Source organism: Betta splendens, chromosome 17 (assembly GCF_900634795.4).
Source record: "Betta splendens chromosome 17, fBetSpl5.4, whole genome shotgun sequence".
NCBI classification, from domain to species: Eukaryota; Metazoa; Chordata; class Actinopteri; order Anabantiformes; family Osphronemidae; genus Betta; species Betta splendens.
The window spans coordinates 5,838,251-5,861,944 of NC_040897.2; the positions used below are offsets into that span (position 1 = coordinate 5,838,251).

General features: G+C 45.6%; 2 protein-coding genes and 1 long non-coding RNA gene across 4 annotated transcripts; 1 reads left to right on the top strand and 2 right to left on the bottom strand.

Moving 5' to 3' along the window:
* Window positions 1-112: 112 nt before the first annotated feature.
* Window positions 113-7,879, bottom strand: LOC114843923 (endophilin-A2-like). 2 transcript variants are annotated; one of them, XM_029130771.3, is made up of 9 exons: window positions 7,693-7,879; window positions 5,270-5,338; window positions 4,919-5,135; window positions 4,676-4,809; window positions 4,367-4,525; window positions 3,611-3,714; window positions 3,346-3,479; window positions 3,150-3,206; window positions 113-2,432 (listed from the first exon to the last, which is right to left on the bottom strand). In XM_029130771.3, the coding sequence occupies exons 1-9, from the start codon at window positions 7,735-7,737 to the stop codon at window positions 2,245-2,247; spliced, it is 1,107 nt and encodes a 368-aa protein (XP_028986604.1). In that variant the 5' UTR covers window positions 7,738-7,879; the 3' UTR covers window positions 113-2,244. The 2 variants fall into 2 exon arrangements, with proteins under 2 accessions (XP_028986604.1, XP_028986605.1); XM_029130772.3 differs by lacking the exon at window positions 3,150-3,206.
* Window positions 7,880-8,825: 946 nt separating this feature from the next.
* rorcb (RAR-related orphan receptor C b) lies at window positions 8,826-20,948 on the bottom strand. The gene is made up of 10 exons (XM_029130735.3): window positions 20,436-20,948; window positions 15,377-15,462; window positions 15,150-15,291; window positions 14,551-15,057; window positions 13,663-13,784; window positions 13,348-13,480; window positions 12,688-12,795; window positions 12,092-12,202; window positions 11,478-11,590; window positions 8,826-11,397 (listed from the first exon to the last, which is right to left on the bottom strand). The coding sequence occupies exons 1-10, from the start codon at window positions 20,440-20,442 to the stop codon at window positions 11,236-11,238; spliced, it is 1,491 nt and encodes a 496-aa protein (XP_028986568.1). The 5' UTR covers window positions 20,443-20,948; the 3' UTR covers window positions 8,826-11,235.
* Window positions 20,296-21,961, top strand: LOC129603328 (uncharacterized). The gene is made up of 3 exons (XR_008693091.1): window positions 20,296-20,419; window positions 20,898-21,033; window positions 21,339-21,961. It is a non-coding gene; the product is annotated as an uncharacterized LOC129603328 (long non-coding RNA).
* The last annotated feature ends 1,733 nt before the right edge of the window (window positions 21,962-23,694 follow it).

Sequence of the window (23,694 nt, forward strand, 5' to 3'; positions counted from 1 at the left end):
CGAGTACATATCATGTACATCTAACAAGGAGCCAGGTACCGCATAGAAATAGATGTGATGCATTCAAGTACATATCTGATAAATCCGTGAAAAAGACAATTTGATGTCAGGATTGTAACTTCAAAGATACACGTTTATTGAAAAAAAAAACATCAAATACAAAAAAACAAAATATATCCATAGCCTTTATATAGTAAGAAAAACACAGCATGTTTAAGATTACACTTAGTATAGAGGTAATCCATGTATCCTAAAGATAATCCAGGATAATCCCACGTTTAGTCTCCCCAGAGTCACAGTTCCAAAAACAAGGCATACCATGACATAGAAGCTGTAATTAATATACACTGCAGAGCACTTACATCGTAACAAAGGCCTCTATACTATGACTATGTATAATTAAATTATGCATTATAATACTTCATGCAAATTACAATGTTTGGATGTTAAGGGTACATATGTGATACAGAACGTAGTGTTGTAAGAAATGAAATTGATCTTAGCCCTTTGTTCTGACATTGTCCGCAAAATACAAAGATACACAATAATTCATCCTGAGCCGAGACCATTCTTTCCCCCCTGTATGTCTGGGCTTTTCGATTTGGCGCAATGAGACATCTAAACCCACACCTGAACCGAACCCTCTGGCCTTACATGTGTGTTACATAAATAACATGCAAACGTAATATTAAGAGGCACATACTGCGGTAACAATGAGGAGATTATTCCAGGGATGGACAAGGAGACGGGGCTCTAGATGCACCATGGGACTGGCACCGAGCAGATAATGAGAAGCGGAGGAGGAACACAGGGGCAGGTGATGAATAAAGGGTAGGGGGGAGGGCGTAATCCACAGCTGGGTGCCCGGCCCTGCTGAAAAGACCTGTCTGTTCCGCTCATAGTGTAAAATGGAGATGGGAGAGATGAGTGGGGCAGGGGGCGGTCTAACAAGGGGATCATGACAACAGGAGAAAAGCTGGAATTTTACTGAACAGAACGAACCCTCACAGTTGATAGTCTGCCTGTACAGGTTTGATTGAAACTGAAACCAGCCATTGGATGCGGAACTGCTTATTATTAGTCATTTCAGAACACAATAGTTGGCCCGCTTGCATCTGCTGTCATGAGCTGTCAGCCTGAAAACTGAGGCAGATCCACAAAACACATAGTACACATCAGGTCAATTTCCATGCTTCAGATTACAGGTTAAAGTACTAAACGCCAAGCTCGCTCCAGCGTGAAGGGGTTAAATCACAGATTGAAATTTCAGAGCCAAAAAAGCGACACTGCCAGCAGCATCAGTACAGCCTGAGAAAATACAGAAACCGAGGAGCAAATGCATATTGGTTGGGTGCTTAACATTTGAGGGTAGGCCGTGCTGCACCACCTTTGACCTAATGGTAACAAACAACCAGAAAACATATAATAACATATATCATATAATATTCGAGTTCCAGAATTGAGCACATCAGGCATCTAGTAAAACACGTTTATAATGAAAAACATCAGCGGTGTGCATCTTTCCTCTGGTATTAGCATCAAGAGACACGGGGCTGGAGTGTGCAATAAAAACAGACATGCTAAGATTAATCAATGATATAATAAATGGACGTTTAAAAACAGGTTTATCTGTGGATCCCCTGCCCTATAGAAATTTACTGTAAAATACCATTTTGCTTAAGCATAATTTTAGCCAACAAGAAGGACCTACAATATCATCTGACTGGCTCAAATCAGCTGGTTAAGAAATAAAAAGATGTGACAGTACCGCTTATATATAGCACCACCAGACGGCAGCAGAGGACAGTTTAAATCAACCACATGAACAGCCAGTTTACTCCAACATCGAGCCTTCAGGCACAGAGTGTGTGTAGTGTCAATATCAACATAATGTGATTAGAAAATAGGTGACGAAAATAAATGCTGAACAGGAATGTAGTTACACGTTTCATTCTCCCACTTCTTCAGTTCCGACCACAGATGTGTAGTGTATAAAGTGCACGGGTGTAACTAAAATAAATATCAGCATATTACACCATTATTATGTGTTATGACCTTTGATATTCCCTCCATCTCTACGCTCGCCAAAACGTTGCTCAAATAACTACTAGATATAAAAAAGTTGGTCCATTTCTTGAGATATTTGCCCTTTCAATGCAACTACAAAGTGTTATTTTTTGGTTACTGAGATGTGATAAACCTTTTATTATCCCCTCATTTACGCTCCATCTTGCGATGCTCCTCTCAACGTGGCAGAGGCACCACGACGTCAACATAGTTGCTGGGAAAGTATCCGGATTTTCCGCGGATTTTTCCTTCGAACCAGTTCTCATCAATTCGACTGACCAAAGTGATGATGTCACCCTCGTGAAAGCCCAGCTCTCCGTCGTTCTCTGGCTCGAAGTCATACAATGCTTTACAGCATGGCTCAGCTGCAGAGAGAGAGACAGATATATATAAAGGGAGGAAGAACAAATGCAGCCTTTTTCCTCAGGCTGTAAATTGTCTGGCAACTTCCCTTTTAATGCTTCACTTCAAACAGGACTGAATTAGAGGCAATGAGAAAACTGTAGACATGTTGTCTTCTAATAGGGCTCTGGACTACACCCAGCAGCTGAAGTCAGTAAAAGAAGAGAGCTCATTTGTAAGTTATCAGTATGAATTAGAACGTTCTGAAGCTCAAGATCGACACACCAATGGGTTCCAAAAGATTTCATTCCAACCACGAAGGCATGTTCAAGTTTAGAGGAGAGGCTTTTACAATAACCCTCAGATCGTGTCTGTAAAATAAACCATGTGGCATGTAATGATTTTTGAGTTTCAGAAGTTTCATCAGTCGGTAACCAGGCTGTCAGTTACATACAATGCTCCAAATGAGTCTTTAAAATCGTTGGCTTGAACCAAACTTTGAGAATAGCTTGTTTAAGTTTGCATGTCTCTTCAGCCTTGGTCAGATGAGAATGTTCACACTCCAGTAAGTTTCACCTGATCCTGTTCACAGCTGAACTACCACCAATAAATGTTAGTGGACCACTTGACCCTTTCATTGACATGCATGTAGCACTTGGTGCATGGATGTGAAACAGAGTGAGCAAAAGCAGTACGACTGTCCAGTTTTGTTTAAGTCACACATTCATCTGTCCACTCACTCCGCTTGCCCTTGGTGGAGTTTCTCTGGAAGGACGGACCTTGATACTGTGTTGGGGCTGGTTAATATCACAATGAAAAGACACATCAGTCTTACAAATCACACTGACTCTCTCATTCGCTCACATGCCTTCTTGACAATACGACATGAACACACAGCAAAGAGAAACTCAACCAGCTCACAAAATATGGGTTTACCTTGAGCGTAAGCTGTAGGACTTGTTGCAGGTGGTGAGTAGCCTCCATTGGACTGTTCATCATCTTCATAGTCAAATGACGGTCTGGCTTTGGGTGTGTATTCACGCCTTGGACGACTTTGAGCATCGTTCATTCTGCACACAATGCCAATAAAGAGCATCATCAGACATCAGTACCTTGTTGTAATTACAGAGAGATGGCTGAATATGTTATTACATAGATATGACACTGCTCTAACATACAACAAGCAATAGCCAGTCCTGACCTTTCTCTCAGTTTGTCAGAAAGCTCCTCCAGTATCTGAGAGGCCTGTTTGTGGTACTGCAACAGAGACTCCACAAAAGAACACAGCTGACTCACCTGCTCCACCTGCATGCACACACAAATTATTTTAGAGCAAGACAAACACTTAAAAGACCAGGATTAGTCAGTGAATTCTTTACTGATTAAGTGATGGCACTTTTTGTGTCTATACAACTGTTTCTCTTTATGTTGGTTCGTTAAAACAGCTCCACTGAAAAGCTTTGACGAAAACCTGCGTGACAACAGTAAATGCCAAAGAAAACAGGCCTGACAAGTCAGTCATGTTACTGCAGGTCCCCAGGAGGAGGAAAAAACACAATACAAAGCATGTCTGTTAATACATAACCTCCGTAAAGAGCACTCACTTTCCAGTTTGGCCAGAATGCAGGTCTCAAAAGATTAAATTCATTCATTAAATGAACACATCATTATGCACATACATCAATGACTTCACAAAATGAAAAAGACAAAACCTAAATAAACCTTTTTTTTAGTTCGGGGAAGTTAATCGAATTAAAATGTCCTACTTAGGACCACAAGGGCCAAATCATTTACCAAATATTTTAATGACATCATTCTCATTACTAACAGTTACAGGTTTAGCAGCTGATGTGACCTACATGTTTATGAACTTGGCAGACAGCAAAACCAAGCCCAACACATTCCAGCTGGTCATCCACAAGGCAGAGTAAATCCATTTCAGCCCGCTGCTACTCACATCTGTTTCCAGTAGGTTGTGCATGGAGGTCTCGGCCATCTCTTTGGACTCATGGAACTTCTCCAACGACTGCCTGATCTCTTCGTCTTGAATTTTACCCTGCCGTTTCTTTTTATAGTCATAGTCAAGACGTCGACCCTCCAGCTTCTTGAGGTGGTGCTGTGGAGATGGCAAAGTTTGGCCATTGGTGTAATTAAACCCTGTGTTATGCATATAGACTGCAAATACTTTTGCAACAGACAGGATGTATAGCTCATTAGTCAGTTCTGAGGCTGTGCATGTAAAAACATGCTACCTCGTTGGTTTTACCTGAATGTCTTTGATATCCTTATCAGCAATGCCCTGAAGTGGGTCAATAAAGTTCTGTTTCACATCAATATCCAGAGAGTCCTTGACCTCAGCCAGTCTTTTCATTGTGTCCCCTACATCTACTAGAGCCCCACCTATCAGAGACAATATTAAAATTATTGGACATTGTGAGGAATGCAAGAAAATTATAACAACTGAAAAAATCTCTTACTCTGTATCTCATGCTTATAATAAAGTTCTCACCAAAGTTGGTGTCCTCGCCCATATCCCGTCCATATTTATTCATGCATTCCCCCAGGAGACCCTCGGGCTGGGGGTAGCCTGGACTCCTCACCTGTCCACGGATTTTGGAAACTGTGTTGAGCATGGACAGTTTGGTTCTTGTTGCTGGGTTAGGCTGCAGGTACTCTGTGGTTTTATTGATGACATCTACCACTGCTTTGCTGGTAATGTCTGCTCTCTGATGGCACAGGATAGGGAGACGGAAGAAGGGAGATAATTCAATGAAAATTACATGTGAATATACTAAGTTGTATGTTTTTGACAGACACATACACACACACATAAACGTAAATTTTATGTATAAAAACGTACCCTTTCAAGGTCCCTAAAGTCTTCATCCAGTTTGGTCCCTTCTGCACCTCCAACTTTCTCACTCATCATCTGTGACCAAAGAACAAACCAAAAATTAACCTGACAGGACTCCCTATTTACACTGGTACATGCATCGTCATAACAGAGCAGACATTCTTTACTTGGTCTGTGAGCACTGATATTATGAATGTTTGTTAAAGGATTAAACACTCTGGTTATTTTATTGGGTGTGCCAGCATAATCCAAATATTAATTAATCTATCTGCAAATTCTTGGGGTCGAGGTTGATGGCGAAGGTTAATTTCTCAGTTTTAACTTGAATTGGCTAAAATATTAAAACAATTTAACCCACTATAATAAAATAATTAAAGAGAAAAGGAGCTAAATTTCAGGAGCACAGTGGATCTCAGGTTTAAGGACAAGCAGCTTGCACCAGACCTTTCTTTTCTTCACTTAAATACATTTAATTTCATCCATTTTCTTCCATCCTGGTAAACACTGTTCCTAAAATGCAAGACACATCAGTTTTTCCACTCAGTCCGAGACTGAACCTCCTTAATGTTGCATGAGGAAATCACATTTTTTAACTTACACTTTCTCCCTACTGAAAGCACTGGCTTTTTTTCCATTCCGGCCTGCACACACTGCAGTTTCCTACACTGAAACCACATCCACGGATACCTTTCCTAAACATACATGGTAACTTCATTTTTCCTTCTTCATTCAAATCCTCACTCACAGATGGTACACACATTCCTTGCCTCATCTAGAGCAGCCAAGACTAAAATCTCTTGTACAGTCAGTTGGCTGGCAGACCGAAAAAAAAACAAAAAACACTCACTGTATGTGTGCATGTACTTGTTCTAAACTTCATACAGCTGTCAGCACCATACTGCACATAAAACCCTGCAACCAGGTGGATTAATCTAGCTCTCTAGTTACTTTACTGCACAAGTTTGAGTTTATAAGCATCCAGGTATGCATCCAGGTTCATGGGATATATTTAGGCCCACACACTCTGTAATTATGAAGTTTAATATACAATAATTTGTTTAAGTTTAATAAGTTTAATATATGTTAATAGCAGTCAATAAAACTAACAGATGTGAAGTGGTGATACATTTATCTGAGAAATGCAGATGCTTCCTTGGAACACCACCTGGCTTCAAATTTGCCAGTTGTTTTTTTTTATTTATTGAAACTCAATATTTTATAAAAGCATACTCTTTAATATAATCATTAATCTGGTTGGCTTGAGAAAGAAATATACTGTGTGTATGCTCCAGTGGCCAGTACTGATGTTAGCTTGTTAGCTACCCACCTGCACTGCAGAGGTTAATCACGCAAATCACACTTATTAGAATTCACCTGTGGTGGACTAATGTTTCTGTGTTTACATTTGAAGTGACTAGATCTGTCACTACTGGTTTACTTAAAAAACTGAAGCTGGTTTGGGCAGATTTTTTTTCATAGGTGGGATTCCATTACCATTAATAATTGTACACACCCACTAAGCATGAACTTGCACAAATGGTGAGTAATCTGAGAAAATTCTGTTCTGACCTCTTGTGTATTTTTATACTGTATGCTCATCTGAAGTCACTTGCATATCACACTGTATGAACTTAAAGAAAAAAACATCTCCAAGTTTGAAAGAATGAAATGAAAAGGCAGAAGCACAGATCAGGTCAGTAAAGCAGCTGAAAACAGAGTTGCAGATGAGATAGTATTTTGTGAATCACACATATACTAATTTGAACATTGCCATTGGCTAATGTGGGACACGCGTGTTTTGAAAAGACTGGGTCTAAATCATAGCTGGCAATGATCAGCAAGTGTAGGGCTAAAGGCAAGCTAACAGCACGGCTTTTATTAACTGGTATAAGCAGGAATTCATTTGATTACTGATGGCAGTGGCTGAATACTGCCGCCTGAAGCAACCGAAATGGTCTTTTACTCAAGTCAACATCTTATGCCCTTACATTATACTATTTAGCTGAACCTAACCCAACCTCCATAGGAAGTAATGTTCAGTGAACATTTATTTCAATTTACGTTACAGCAACTAGGAAACTAACGACAAATATCAGCATCCAACTTAATTTACTTAACATTATTAAGTCAGTTATAAATCATAAAATAATTACTGGCGTCAACCAACTTAATGTTAAAATATGAAGGCATTTTAACTTGAGGGTTGGAAGTTGGAAGTTACCTGCTCAGAACAATCTGTCGAGTTTTTTAACAGTGTAGACATTCTTGTTTTAAACACGTTCAAACTTTACCATAACAGCACTAAACTAAACTAACTGCTATTTCTACTGAGGTGACACAGTTTCTAGCTGACACGATAAAAGTAGCGACCATTGAGGCTAAGCGTTAGCTAGCTGCTACAGGCTAATGTAAAAACAAGTCGCGTTTACCTGGCTCGCCTTGTAAAACTGCTTCTTAAATCCTGCGACGGACATCTTGCACGGTCTGTTTTTCCTACCCGACCTAAAGGAGAAACGTCTTTTTGACTATTAACGTATGACTTTGTACTGTTTTTTGCAGCAGTCAAGCACAAGGCTCCCTACTTCGTACCGTGGATGGTAAAACTTACCAGGCAACCGCAACTTCCTGGCCTCAGCCTTAAAGTGGGCGGGTCCGCGGTGGCTCCGCGTTAGTTTCCAAAACTCGAACGTAGGCGCAAAGCTTATGGGGAGGTGGGTTCTGACCAGGGTCGAGTAAAGAAACGTAAAACGGGACTTGTTGGGCTGAAGGTTAACGCAATAAGAAACATACACATCCAGGGAACGGACTTTTACTCTCCACCCCAAATCTGCTCCCAACTCTTGGGATCTAACGCATCAGCGACTTCATCCAGGTCTATAAAGTGCGTAAAACACCCTGGAAACCTAAAAACCTGTAACATTCTTTATTTTTAGTTTTATTTAAAAAAGTTAGAGCACCTACTTTAATATGTAAATGACTGACTCTTACTAGCATCCTAACCCTAATCAGAACCATACATTGTTGTTACATTGTTAGTTTTGAATTTTGCTGTCTCTTCTCTCCTTACCTTTCATTCAGTCCAACCTGTCGAGGCAGATGGCCGCCCCCTCCTCAGCCTGGGGGGTTCTGCTCATAGGGGTCTGTTGGGGTGTCCTCTTTATTTATGGCATGGCAATTCATGCTTTCTACTCTGACTGATAGCAAACAAAGTCAAAGGCCATAAAAAGCATTGGAACAGATGTGCATTTGAGCCTTTTCTCCAATTCCTGCTTATAAAGTATAGTAAAACACTCAAAGCTTGACTTAAAGTACTAAAAAAAGATTTCATTTCAGATAATACAGCAAAGAAGATAATCAGAGGAGCTGGAACCAGAACATTTTACTCTACAGATATGACTTAAGTTATTGTTTATTACGGTTTCTTCATTCATTAAATTCTTGTTGATCTAATTACTGATGACCAGTGATTTTTAGAGACAAGTTACAGAGCAGCACAATAAAGCTACTTGGATACTGAATCAATGTGAAAGCAAAAGTCAGAAAGAAAGACACAAATGACTGGTTTAAAAGAAAAAGAAACCATTTATTACATTCTTAAAACCACATATAATGTATCCCATTGGACAACAATATTTATTGAGCTGTGTGACTCAGTTACTCTTGGACTAGTAATATACCTCTTGTACATTTTGTCATACAGGGAAAGAGAAGGGAGACAAACTATTATTTTTGTTTGTACTTTTCCCAATTTTTCTTTGATTCGAAAAAATAAACCACTGACTTTACAAGACAAAAAGTGGAGACAGGTAACGAAAAAGGTGGATAAAAGACTGACAAATAAATGAAAATCACAGCAAAAGAAACATTTAAATCCAATGACGAAGTTCATTTTTAACTAACTGAGTCCTTTTTTTTAAATCCTATGTCTCGTAAATTGAATAGTAGAATATTAGGACATACAAGAAGGGCTTTGACACTTTGTGAGTAACATTCACAAAAATAGAACTTACGTCCACAGTGATTATGGTTATGGGTCTCGTCTTAGGTGCAAAGGTGTGAGGAGCACGAGGCTAAAAGACAACACTGGTAATAAAGGGACAGGAGATCACAGCCAGCTCCCTGAGTGTTGGACGGCAGGTCCTCGGACTCTGCTCAAGAGCTTCACAGCACCCCAAGTAAGACATCATCATCATCATCATCTTAGTACTATACCACCTTCAGAAAGTCTGGTTATGTTGTTTATGTACAGTTAGGATGACCCTGCGTGATACAGATGGGACAAAAATAGAAACTAACACAACAGAACGAAACAACCGCTTAGTCTTACTGGCATCGAGGCCCAACTCAGGGGGGTAGCTGGCAGCTCTGTCTGGCCTTAGATTAGTGCCCAGTGAGGAAGGAAAATATAAGTGCTTGATTTGTGTTGGGTTTCGAGACTAAAGGAGAGAGAAACAGCACATGTACAAAATAATACAGTTGCTCCCACCAGCAAGGAGGGTTTATGATACATATTATGGACCATCGTCATTACGGCCATTAACCACCTGAAACATGTGAAGTGAAAGACAGTTATACTACACCTACTCCTCTAAGTGCTGGCTAGAAACAGTTGGGGAGTTGCTGTGGGTCCCCGTTTATTATGCGGTTCATGGAGTCACCTTTTGCCTCGCTTTCTCCTCTCCTCAGAGCCCAGTTTGTCCTTTCGTTCCATTGGGGGAGGGGGTGTGGGGGGGGCAGCGAGCGCTCTCAGGTCACGCAGTCCATGCAGGACGACGGCGGCGCTAGTCCACCCCGTGTCGGCCAACGTCGTGACCCCCCCAACCACCCCCCCGGCCGCGTGGCATGTGCAACAAAACGTCCACCCGATTGCTTCACGCGAAGACCGTGCCGGCTTGGTTTACGCAACATAGGGCCGTTGCCATGGAAACCTGAGCATACTGTCAAGAAGGGAAAAAATATTCCAGAAAAGGTTTGAGTCCAAATATAAGCTTTTCTCACGAATCCGTCGGTTTCTTCCTGGCATCTTGCTATCCACCTTTCTCTCCCTTCTTCTCTATACTGAACTCACACACTCAACTCTCATACACTATTATATCTCTATTAGGACTATTTTATAGTCACCTATTTACATTCTTATTTAAAATATTTGTTTATAAATGTGTATATAAATTAAAGATAATTTCATCTTGTCCTGTCTCTAAGTGGCATTTACAAGGAAGGGGTGTGTGGGACTGAGGTTTCTCATTGCAATACAAGAGCCAACAAAAAGGCAGCACCAAACACCGTCTAAATGTGTGTGACACTAGTTCTGAGCTGATTAAGGACGTCAGCCTCAGCCGTGAGTCATAGCTGTGTGTTTTTCATATCAAGAGAGGATGACTCATGATCTTGGTCCCTAAGTGATGGTCAGTACACGATTATTGTCTGTGTGAATACACACGGGTACCTTCCTGAACATGACTACAAAGAGCAATATTGGCTGAACGCAATATTAATAATGAGACCTGTGGGTCAACACAAATTCATTCTGATACTAGGCGTAAACCTCCGCGTCCGCTTTGAGCGGCAGGGTTGTACATTCACGGGTTACTGGGTTCTGGCTTGTGCACTGGTGCTTATAAAGGTACATTCATTACTGGTTGCGTGACCCGCGTGTTGCGGCTGGGCGGTGCGCGGCTGTGTGCCGGGTTGGCTGCTGCGTTGGTACTATATTACGATGCTCATCCGCTCGTTGTTCGTGCTACAGTGTGCAGGGAGCCATGAGCCATGTGTGGTCTGTAGTGTAAGGTGCTTTGCCTGCTGGGAAAGTGGAGGACTACGTTGATCATGGGAGATGGAGTATTTAAAGTCTGGGATTGTCTCTCAATTGCTGGTTGTTGAGCGTCAACATCTCTGTCCTGCTCTGTCTCTCCCTTCGCTGCCCTAGCTCCTCGCACACTCTCTTCGTCCGCGCGGCGCGTCTATCTGCGCGTCTAGCTGTCGGTGGAGTCCGGCAGGGACAGCTCGCTGCCAAACACTTCCCGGTACAACGGTGGGAAACTGTAGGCGGTCTCCGGGTGGACCAGACGGAAAAACTCCAGTTTATCAATGTGGAGATTGCAGATGGACTTCATGATGGGCAGCTTGGACACCATCTGTGGGGGCATGGAACATACGTAGGTCAATGTCTTTGTGTTGTGTATGTGTGTGTACATGTCGAACGGCGACTTTTTACCTTGTCCAGCTTCTCGTCAGAAGCCCCACTCTTCTGTAGACTGTGCTGCAGAGCCAAGTAGACTTTCTCCTGGAGTTTCTGAACCTTTTGCCCTTCTGTTAGCCAGGGCCGATCTATATGTAAGAAAAGGATGAAAAGACGCATATTCAAACACATCCTAAATATACATACATATATTTGACATATTAATATGTTTAATAATGTCAAGGCCCATATTTTATTCTATTTGTAACATTAAATAAATCTTCCTTTTAAAGGATAAACCTATATAATCTATTTTGTTTCTGCTGACCTTGAGATAAAGGAACTTTACTGAGCAAAGTCAGTAGTGCAAAACACATGTTCTGGGCACTGTTGAACACATGACAGAAGGTGTCATGTGCTATATTTTCAGACGTTGTGCAAGTCAGGCTCAAAGTTATATAAATACTACAAAGGCAAATGTTTTGTGTTGTCACTATTATCACCGTAGATTTCCTGAACAAGTTTGGTGGAAAATGTTTCTTTGCGTTGTTGAACATTCAGCCGTGCATCTGTGGACGATGCTTGCATGACAACACTAAATGCAGTTAGACCGCTGTACACACAAGCTGTTTACTGGATGTGTTGCTCACCGGGCGATAGGAGGACGGCCGCGCTGAACAGAGCCATCTCCTCATCAGACAGCTGTAGGCGACAGAGTCCTTTTCCAAGGTCAAACACTGCGTTGACCAGGTCGTCACACCCTGTGGAGGACCAACGCTATGAGCTCGCTGTCGAACATATTGGAGGTCTCAAGAGTTATTCCCAGCTGACTGCATCTTCTGGGATGAGACAACTCTGGGAATGGTGCCTTTAATGAGATCATCGCGCTGCCTGCAGCTGTGTTAAATAGTGTTTGCTTTTTTTTTTCCTGGTGACACTGAAGAGGATTCCAGTTCACTCGAAGCCCAGCTCTGGCTCTAAAGAGCTGCAGGGATTGAAGCCGACTGTCTTACAGACACAGTTACAGGTAGAGTCTATTGCCACTTTCAGTTAAAGTAGTGGAGCAGGTTGGTCAGTGTAAACCGTCAATACCTAATGAAGAACAGTGGGAGTCCTGGCATTTTCCTACCCACTACGCCTTCCAGCTTACATAAGCTGCTTTAATGTGCAACACTGACAATTATCTGAATACTTTTTGAATTAGAGCTTACACAATCCCCCCCCCCATCCCCCATGTGATCCTCACCGAGTGCTTTGAAGAACTGAGCCGGGGCGAACTTTCCATTGAAGAAAATGGTGCTGTTGTTGACGTTGAAGGCCCTGCACATACGTATGAGGAGGACCTCCAGACAACCTGAAAGGGCATCCACAAATAGAGGCATGGAGAGATGGAGAAAGAAGAAGACGAAGGGGGGGGGGGGGAGACAGAAAAGGCCCAAGATGCTCCAACATGCACAAAACACACAACAACATGTGAATAATTTTGACCCAGTTTGGTGCGCGGCATATATAGGACACGTTTGAACCATTTAAAAGTCGTCAGGATGCCGTGAAATCCACCACAAAGAGTTTTAAAGAGTTCAAAACATTTACAGAAAGTAAACGCATTGTCAAATATATGCATTTCAACATAAAAAATGTGTTTGTTTATAAGATATAGAAAATAATTAATAATTTTGTAAAGAATCATGCAGTTCTCCCAGTGTGTGTGTGTGTGTGTGTGTGTGTGTGTGTGTGTGTGTGTGTGTGTGTGTGTGTGTGTTTACAACAACAACAGATGGTTCAACAGGTAAAGGCAGAAGGTTGGAGACAAAAGAAAACAGGAAGGAACTAATGTTAGCAAGGTTCAGAATGAATTGATGGGATCAATGCCTGGATATTGGAGTGTGGCGGAGCGTGCGCTGACCTGCTTTCAGCAGGATGATCTGGTCGTTCTGGCACAGGTCCATGAAGCCGGCGATGCGTTTGGCAAACTCCACCACGTACTGGATGGCGTTCGTGATGTGGTGAGCGCACTGCTGCCACATCCACTCAGCTGACTGCGGGACGACACAACGGTGTGACTGTTACTGTCAGTCATATGAAGGAGAAGTAGACGTTGTAATGACAGGCAGCCTCTTCCTGTTTATTAAAAACCTGGAAGTTAAGTAAGTATGGTTTTATTCTATCCTTCCAGTGTCAGTGACATGAATGCACGCCCGGGGAGGCTCGCTGTGAGTACCTTGTTCTGAAAGGCCCGCGTCTCCTCAGGTGCGTACTGGACCCAGGTGAACCTCTTCATGTCTTCAGCGCTGTACTGGCACGTCTCCAGGTGAGACTTTAAAATGCTCTGAGTGATGCGCTCTGTGACAAACACACACACACACACACACTTTGTCACCGGGTTGTTTGAGGTGAAAGAGTGTCTTCACACACACAAACATCAACCGGACGGCTAACGGCCTCCTAGCAGTCAAGCAGTTAGGATATTTATTCACTGATTCCTATAAAAGTCCCCAGAGCCTCATTAAAAGCCTCCTTGCAGTTTATTGTTGCGTGCTGCCGAGTGAAAACTCTAAAAAAATGCAATAGAAATTAAAATGTATTATTCCCCAAGGCCTCCTGAGACGTCTCTGCTGCTGTGTGTCTATAAATATTACTGTCCCCTTTTCCACCTGTCTTACTGTCACTGGTTGAATACTCACACTTTATCTCATCCTGCTTTACTGTGTTGTTATGAATGAGAAATGTGTTTTGTGTTTTTGTTGTGACTCTTTAATCATCATCAAGCGTTTTTTAATGTGACATGTCATCTTATTCCAATCACCGCAGCTCTGGTTCTTTGATTTGAAAGGGTTAAATGCATCACTTCTAAATTTTATACTTTAGCAGCAGCAGCTGTACAAACTCATACTCATTCCCTTTTTATTTTACTGGCAGCATTTGTTAATGATTTATTAATCCTGATCTAATCTCTTTATTTAAAACACTTCCAGTTTCATTAAGTGTCTTATTCGATATAAAATGGAAACATTACAAATAAAGCTAAGTAATCCTGGTTCTTTCTTCAGAGGCCCAGGCCTATATCAAAGATCTTAGACTTTCTAGTGTTCTTATGTCAATAACTCACCGAGGTCTGTTACTGAGCAGTCATCGGGCAGCGAGTCCAGCTCCAGTGTGTGAGAGTGCGTGTGCGGCAGCTGGATCCCGTTGCTGTCGGCCGCGTCCATCATGGTCTGCTGCGGGGAGTTCTGATTGGACAGGGACGAGGAGGACGAGGAGGACGAGGAGGACGAGGTGTTCCCCGCGCTGGCTCCTCCGCCTCCGCCCAGCAGCTCCAGGCTGCAGTACTCGCTGGCCTCCTCGGGGGTCAGTGGCAGGTCGAAGAGGTCGGGCAGCGCCGCGATGTCGTCCAGGTCGCTCAGGGTGGAGCTGGAGCCCCGGCTGCTGTAGGAGCGGCTCAGGCCCTCCTCGCCGTCGTCTCCGCCCACGCCGCACGCCACGTCGTCCCGGCTTAGGGACAGGGCGGTGGAGACGCCGCCCTCGGAGCCCACGCACTCCTGGGACTTCTGGTGCTTCTGGACCTCGGCGTACAGGCTGTCGCGCTGCTTCTTGGACATACGGCCGAACTTCACGGCTGCAGACAGATCGCAGAGTTACAGAGAAAGCTAACAGCTAACAGCTAACAGCTAACAGCAACGGTCCCGCTGGGCATTTGTGTGCATTTACCATCTCTGCTCATGCCCAGAGCCAGACACTTCTGTAGGCGGCAGTGCTGGCAGCGGTTCCGGTTGGTTCTGTCGATCAGGCAGTTCCTCTGACGAGAACAGGAGTACATGGCGTTGTTCTGCTGGCTGCGACGAAAGAACCCCTGGACACGCACAAACACACTCACAACTATATTATAACTGACTGCACATCATTGAAGCTCCACCTCTGCGTGTCCCCCTCCTCACCTTGCAGCCTTCGCAGGTGATGACTCCATAGTGGATTCCTGAGGATTTATCCCCGCAGATCTTGCAGGGGATGACCTCAATCTGAGCTGCAGGACAGAGAGATGAGAGAGGTGAGAAAACCGCTGCTCGGGTCATAGGAGTCAACATCTGCTGGATGGAGAGCAGCCTGTGTGACACCACAGCCTCATATTAAGCACAATGAACACTGCACACACTCCATCTCCCAATAATAAGAACCCCGTTGTTTCCTTTCATGCTCCCTTTGGGTCTGAGTTCAGATGTTGGGCATGAGGATGCTTCGTCTGGTCACGACCCGCTTCGTCACAGTGGCTTTGAGACAAACTTTGTGTAAACCCCATGACAGCGAAACAAAGCCGCCTTTCATGCTCCACGATACCTCGCAGTTGGTTTTGTTTGTGTTTGTGTCTTTTTAACTGTTTTTGCGTCATGCCGCCGTATTCCTCTGCCCTGTACTTGCTCTTGTGTGAAGTAATTTCCCCGCTGTGAGACTATTAAAGGTTTTTCTTATCTTATCTTTTATCTTGTTGTCGTACTTGTTGTCGTTTTGCTTCTGTCTCACCTCCTTTGTGACGCTTTACAGTCTCTAACCTTTGCCGTCTTCCCAAACGACACCATATAACTCAAGCTTTATTGTTATTAAGCAATGATTAACACACTAAGAAGACAGACATGCACTTAGTTAGGACACGAACATCGAATCAGCCACAGATTTTCTGCTTCTTTCTGATGACTGACAGCAACAACGCCGCAGACGAGCCGTCACACATTAAGAGCAGACGACTCGCCTCTGTCTCTGTTTGCCTGGTCCCCTGCATGTGGGCCCCCACAAGGGAACCAGACACACAAACACACAGGGAATCACATGACACAACTGAGGCACGCACGCACGCACGCACGCACACACACACACACACACACACACACACACACACACTTCTGTCACAATTGAGCAAGCGACAACTCCAACATCAGATAGTTGCTGTCTGCGAGATCAGGAAAAACACACAGTTCAACGTGATTGAGGAGGAATCATTTCCTCTTAAACACTGGAAAACCCAACTTTCCACTTTTCTCCTTTAAACGACTCGGTCGGCTGTCTCTTCTGTAAGACTGTTGACTAAAATACTCCAACTGATCAGGGCAGCTGCAGGCATGCAATGGAAAAATCTCTCCCCGCTCCCCCTCCCTTCCTCTCTCTCTCTCTCTCAGGTTCCCCTCCTCCCCTCCCTCCCCCCTCGATTATATAACTCTCGTCTGTGAGCATTCCTCACAACACTCATTCAGTTGGCTCACTATAGCAACACCGACGGCCCGCCCCCCGCCTCGCGCTCCCCCGCCGCCACTGGCCGAGCGGCGCTCGCAGCCTCGCTGCCATTGGCTGAGTCAGCTGTCAGCGCGGCGCCGCGGCCTGTCAGCCCATGTGGATGCTCTGTCCTACTGACACACTTTCCCACTGCAGGGGGAGAGGGAGGAGTGAGTCAGGCGCGATCCAGGCTCTCCGCAGACCAGTTTTAAGGTGGAGCGGAACAATGCTCCGACTTCCCCGCGTGATGTTTCCCAGCAGACTCGCAGCTCGCAACAGTAAATTGGCGGTGTTACATAACGGCGCAAATTAACCAAGAGAGGCCCAGAAAAAGCGTAAGAGTACCCGGCTGAGTTACCATGTGACACAGATCAGCACTGATTTCCCGAGAGACAACTTGTAATGGGAAAGGCATCTTCTATAATTGTTTTATGATTGACAGTTGTTTAATAGCTAGAACCCACATATGACTCAACTCATACTGTACTTGACTACAGTCCCCTCCAACCAGACAAACCCTGAACTTGAATGTCAGCTATTCACCCCTCACACACACACACACACACACACACACACACACACACACACACACACACACACACACACACACACACACACACACACACACACACACACACACACACACACACTTTGACATTGAGCTTCTGCATCAACTGGTTCTATTCTCATCCTGCGCTGAGAGCCAGAATTAAACCGACACCCGGCCGCCCGCTCCGGCTGGTAGGACCGCACGGACATTTTTACTCCAACCTCCACAAGCCAGAGACAGCAGACGGGTTCATCTCCTTAACGGGTGCTTACTTAAAGTGAAGGTGAAATATACAAACGTCCAAAGTACAGGAAAATACTGACCCAGCAAAAACAAAAGCATAATGCATGTACTAATCGCTGTAAGGCTTTATAGATAAGAGCTGCCCACATATAAAATTCAATAATGTCATGATTACACTTTCCGGAGCAGAATAAAATTAAAACTAACATTTTAACCTTGAATTTCACTGCCAGTCTGAGGCACCTGACCTCCAGCTCTCCGGAGAGCGCCCGCATTCCGAGCAGATCGGTACCAGCCCTGCTTTTTAATAACGCGGTGCATTTATTATCCGCTGACACGCTCACGCCGTAAACGAGGTGGAGCGGCAAGCGGCGAACGAGGGGCCGCGTCCGCGTGAGCGCAGCCGGGGGCCCGGCCACTTCTCACCAAATAAACGCGGAGCAACGCACTTTAACGGCCCGTCCCCACGCGTTGGAGGGGCCCCAGCGCGTTTACCAGCCAGACAAATGTGAAACCTTGTTATCTTCACGGGCTAATTCAGTGAGGGTGGGGCGCAGAGGGGCAAAATCACTGACTTTGTCCTTCCAATCGTTCACGTACTGCTATCTGACGTGGAACACGCAGCCAATAAGTTACCAAGAGGAGGCTCCAGGCAACTGTGTCAAACAGTCAGTGTGTCAGTAGCGTGACATGGAAGAAAAAGATGAAGCTCCTCCATCACACATCACACGCGCGCGCGCACACACACACGCACGCACGCACACACGCACGCACGCACACACACACACACACACACACACACACACACACACACACACACACAGCACTTCCCATTTTATAGTTTTATAACCTGTAGTAACACAAGGACACAGCGTTTCTCTTTGCTTATCAGCCAATTTACAGTAACACACAATCTGCCAGCGGCCCCTCCAGCGACAGGGCCCCAAGGGCGACCGGTGCGTTCGAGGACTGCCGGCATGAAAAAAAAAAAAGGCACGGTCGGTCAGAGGCAGCTGGCCTTGAGCTTGATCTTACCCACGAGCAATGCTGAAACACTTGTTCTACCATGCCTCGCTGTGGGGTGTGGGAGTGCAGCGCAGGACAGCGTCGCGCCACAACAATGCACCTTGTGTTTTGATGCCGGAATATTTCCCTGATTGTTTGGATTTTTTTTGCCAGATGAAACAAACTTCCTCATTCTCGACCTGTTGCTCTCGTAACATTTTTTTTAATCAAGTCTCTACGGGCCGAAGGCTTAATTGTGTTGAAACCCGACTTGCGTCCACACAAACCTTGCTGTTACATTCAAATCAATGTGGTCTATTTATATAAGATGCAAATACCAGCGTTGGCAAACTGAGGCCCTCGCAGGGAGGGAGCGATAAACCAGAGCAACGCGCATCATCGGCATGACGCGAGTCTCATGATCTGTCTCTCTATAATAAATATTAATAAACTCACGCTTGCACAGTGAAAAAGAGGAAGAGACTTCACAGCGCGGTTCTAAAATATCACCCGCGTGCCAAAACTATTAGCTTGACGCAACACTTTGGGCAGAGGAGGCTGTGATTACAAATATGTGGTGATGGTGCTGAAGGGGCAGGTTGCATGACGACCGAACATTTCCAGCAGCAGCCAGCTAAGATGGGGCTGTGGTTTGTTTACATTTTGCATATCCTGCCAAAAAGGGAACCTCCCCCCATCAGAGCCCCCTCGGCCCACCCCGCCCCCCTCTGCTCTCCTTTTGAGTCTAATTCATCTCTTCCTCCTCTGCCTTTCTCAGAGCAGAAATCCACTATTGCCACACAGAACTAAACACTAAGAAAGACGCCGATTTGAACACAAAGACGCTGAAAATGGCATCATTAACTATTTTACAGAAGCTGTGTTTTGCACACTCGTGCAGGAGAAAATAAATCTTATATTACTGATTATCCGAGACCTTATTTGTTTAACCGCATCCAAACTTGTCATGTGCAGTGATCCGCTGCCCCACTGCCCAAGTTCAAGCTCAGCCCGCACATCACGCGTCACCGCGCGCCCGTAACCGCACATGGCGCAGCACGTCCGGCGGCACGGCGCTTCCCGGTGCCGCTCCCCCTCCCTCCGCTGCCAATGGTGGATAATGCTGGATGACATAACTAGGTCAGTGGAACAGCCAGTACACTGTACACTCACACAGTCGGCCATGCTGGCACAGACGCCACACCACAACAACACCCTCATACAGTGACAACAGCTCCGATTTATCGATCTTAAATCGAGAAAGGACGTGCGAGTGTCTTCAAGGCTGTTTTAAAAAAAAAATACCTAAAGTGGGTGATTAGACATTATAGCAGTAAATAACAGAAAATGACTACATCAATGACGACTGAAATCAAATGGGCAAAGGACGAGCACGGTTTACGATTTGATTTCACCTGACTAGAAACCCGAGAAGGTCGAGTTACATCTTGATTACATAATTCTAGTTTTGGTTAACAACCTCCTCCTCTTGTGCCCCCCACCCTCTCCCTATTGCATAACTCTAACACGGAGCCCCTGGCAAAGATTAATGGCTCTCCCAGGTGTGGTACGACTTTTGTCTCAAATGTGAATCACAAAATACGAAACTAAACTCCGCGCGCAATAATAAATGCCGTCACCATAAACCGACTTGTGACGCTGACAAACGCGACCGATCCAGGTGGATCAACCCCCGCGGGGTCGAGCATCGTGCCTCCTGACCCTCGTCGCTGCAGGCTGAACTTCGGAGCGGAGCGTGCAAGCTCGCGCTCCGTGCAGCTGTAATCCAGTCAGCAGGGATTAATGCGCACTGGCAGGAAAACAGGCGCACTCAAGTCCGTGTGCGCACACATGTGGCCGTGCCAGCTCCCCCCAAACCCGCATCTCGACCGAGTTCGTGCACAAATGAATGTTTAATAAGGTGAAAAATCACTTACCTCTCATTTTGGTGTTTTCTTTTAGTCTGAGCAGGACGATCGGAACTCGGCTACATGTGTTTTTTGTATGTGACCGGATAGTCGAGAATAAAGCGCTGGAGCCAGAGTCAACCGGCTCTGTAAATATTAATTCGTCCCGTGTGCAGACAGCCCCGGTAAAGCACGATCAAAAACAAGAAGGAGAGGAGAAAAAAAGACTAGTCGAAACTCACGTCCTTTATCGCTCGGTCAATTCCGAGCGAAGTAAAAGAGTAAAGAAACTCGCTTTGGATCGCATCGTAATCGTGTCGTCGCACCGCTGGATAGATTTGGCTCAACTTTTTGACAGAATAGTCCCACGGTGGAGGAGCGGTGTTCAGACCCCCCCTCTGCGCCGTGACTCTCCGCCTGCTTTCCTCTCAGTCTACCCTGCTAACCTACTTTCTCCAAGCATGGGCTCTCACATGATTTCTCTGCCGACAGCTCCTTTCGCAGTACGCGCGGGAGCGCGCCGTCGGGGACGAGCTTAAGGTGGCCGGTCAAACCATTGACTCCCGTGCACTGCTTCGCCGCGCAGGAAAGCGCGAAGCCTTACGGGAGATAAACGGAAGGCAATGAAGTGAGTTCTGCTTTAAAACGGAAAGATCCCACTCGTCTCATATCACTTACAGTTATCGGCTGTACAACAAGGAATCGGATTTGCTAAAAATAAAAACGAACGTCTGGTTGTCTTCATCTAAACATTACTGACAAAATCAATTTAGACAAATGACAAATAATTGGTTAGAACTTTTGTTTAAAAAAGAAAAATGCAACTCGTGATTTTAAACGTGTTTAATGACTTAACATTTTTATGTTTCTTTGCAAAGCAAAAATGTTTCTGCATCAATCTGTGTTGCTCTTTTCTATGTTTTTATTGGTTAGTGGCCAGGAAATTTAAGACCAAATACGTCGTTTGGTTGGGCAAATCCCCAAGTCGCCTTCCTGCAAGGAAGAAGACAAAGAAACACAAAGGGAAGTCAAGTAAAAAAATACATACAAGTAAATGAACACTATCAAGTTGCTGTATTGAATGTAGACTTTTAAAATATTCATTTGCACTCCGGCGAGCCGTGTTTATTGTTCTCCTCTCCATTAGAAGGAATAGGCTAGAAAGTATCCCTGGCCGCCTGCCTGATGATTGCTCACCAGCTCTGAACGGCACCAGTTTACACCCACTGACCTCACAAGTTTGATTCACACACAAGTCTGGTTCTTGCTCCGTGTTGACATCTCTGTCCTGGGCACGCAGGGACTCGTCTCGGCGAGAATAATTACTTCTAGTCTATTTAATGTCAATGAATTCTAGCGTGGAACACGCGATCGACGCCGTTTTGCAGGCGTCGCATGTTTTTTTTTTTTTTGCAGCTTCTCCCCTGAACGACTTTTAAGCTTTTTTTTCTGCTGGAATTTATTAATAACCGGGATTAGGGTTGTGATGTAAACGTGTGCTCGGGACAGCGCGCGTCTGTGTGTGTGTGTGTGTGTGGGGTGGGGGGGGGGGGGGGGGGGGGGGGGGGGGGGGGGGGTCAGCGGGTGGCCTTATGATGCAATGCTCTGGCAGCGCAGTTATGAAACAGCGTGAAGGCAGAGATTACTTAAACTAGGTTAGTGGAGCAGCGGAGCGCTGTACAGTCACAGCCTCTCTCCGCTTCCCGTGCGCGCGCACGCTCACCCACGCGCTCGCGTTCTTTTGTTTTTCCTCTCCAAAGCCCGTCCTCTGCATATCTGTGTTATTTATACACGCTCTTGTCTCCGTTGCGTCGCCCAACAGCTTGATGTTTTTTTTTAATAATACGCACATGTTCATCTTCTTGTTGTTCTGGGCATGTTTTCCCTTTCCGCCGTCTCTCCTTCCTTCTCCCCTCCGCACATCTCCTCTCGCCGTCGTCTCCCTTGGCGACGACTGTGACACTTTGACCTTAGCTCTTATGTAACCGCCTGGTAGCGGAGTTAGACAGCAGACAAATAGAGAAAGGGAGGGGGGGGGCTTGGCTGTGTATGTGGCAGACATTTTGTGGCCCCATGATAAAGTAAGAGGTGAGGGGTAGAGGCAAAAAAAAAAAAAATAGAAAAGAAAGATGGAGAAGAGCTTAGAGGCCGGAGGATGCTGGAGGGTTGCCAGCGGCAGCATAACAGGATGAGGAGCAGATGGGGGAAGGACGGGAGGAATAATACATAAATGGACGGATATTTACATCACAGCCCGCGTGACGACAAGCAGAGCGCGCGCAGGGAGGCGAGATCTGGGTGCGCTTCGCCCTGCGATGGTCTCCTCGGAGCGGCGAGGAGGAGGTTGCCAGAGCAACTCGGTGACTCAGAGCGACAGCCCCGCGGACCGGCGCCGCTGACGGACACGGATGATCTCTGCAGAGGAGCGTGTTGATACCTTTCCAGACAATAGCGGCCAGAAATATATACGTGAGCCGCGCCGGGATGTGGTTCTGCAAAATATCAGCCCATGTTTACGGAGTGTATAGCAAATACTGAACAGAAGCGGCTGCGAGTTAAAGATCCACTGTGCATCTGTGATTTTTCCATCGACCATCTTGACGCCGTGCTCGGCGCAGACTCTCTGAGGCGCAGGCATTTTGTTGCCGTTAGAGACATGGGGTTTCTCCTGACTCAGATCAAAGCCTCCGCAGCCTCGTGACTCCCCAGGGTCGAATCTGAAGGCCCTGCTCACATCAAAGGGCCTTTGTGGGGATGAGCGGCCGACTGTAACTGATTGGCCGCACATGGCTCCAGCGCCGAGGCCCGCGGCCGGGCTGCAAACGGAGAACCGGTTCCAATGAGGACCGGGTCGAGTCATAGGATTCACCCCCGTCTCATGCCGGTTTGTGGGGGTGATTTCAGACTGCTGCCGTCCACCGTGCCGTAATCCCTCCCTCCCCTCCCTCCCCCCTCACTCAGATAATCTCCCCGTTCTCCCCCTCTGGAGGCACCATAATCCGCCTCCTTCCCTCCCGGCAGCCTCGGCGCCGGAATCTGGAGCCGCAAGCTTCGCTGCGTCACTGGGTCAGTGTGTCAGAGTACCAAGGGCGCTCCCTCCCGTCACATCAACTCATCCTCCTGCGTTCGGCCCCGTGTGTCGATGATCCACCTCGAGCTTTTCTGCGTTTCATGCCCCCTGCGTCTTGTTTATTTTAGCTCCCGCTGTCGGGCTGCACGCCTGCACGTCCGTATCTGCTCCCGGCTCCTCGTTATCAGACGCGGGGGATGTTTGATGGGGCCTGTAACG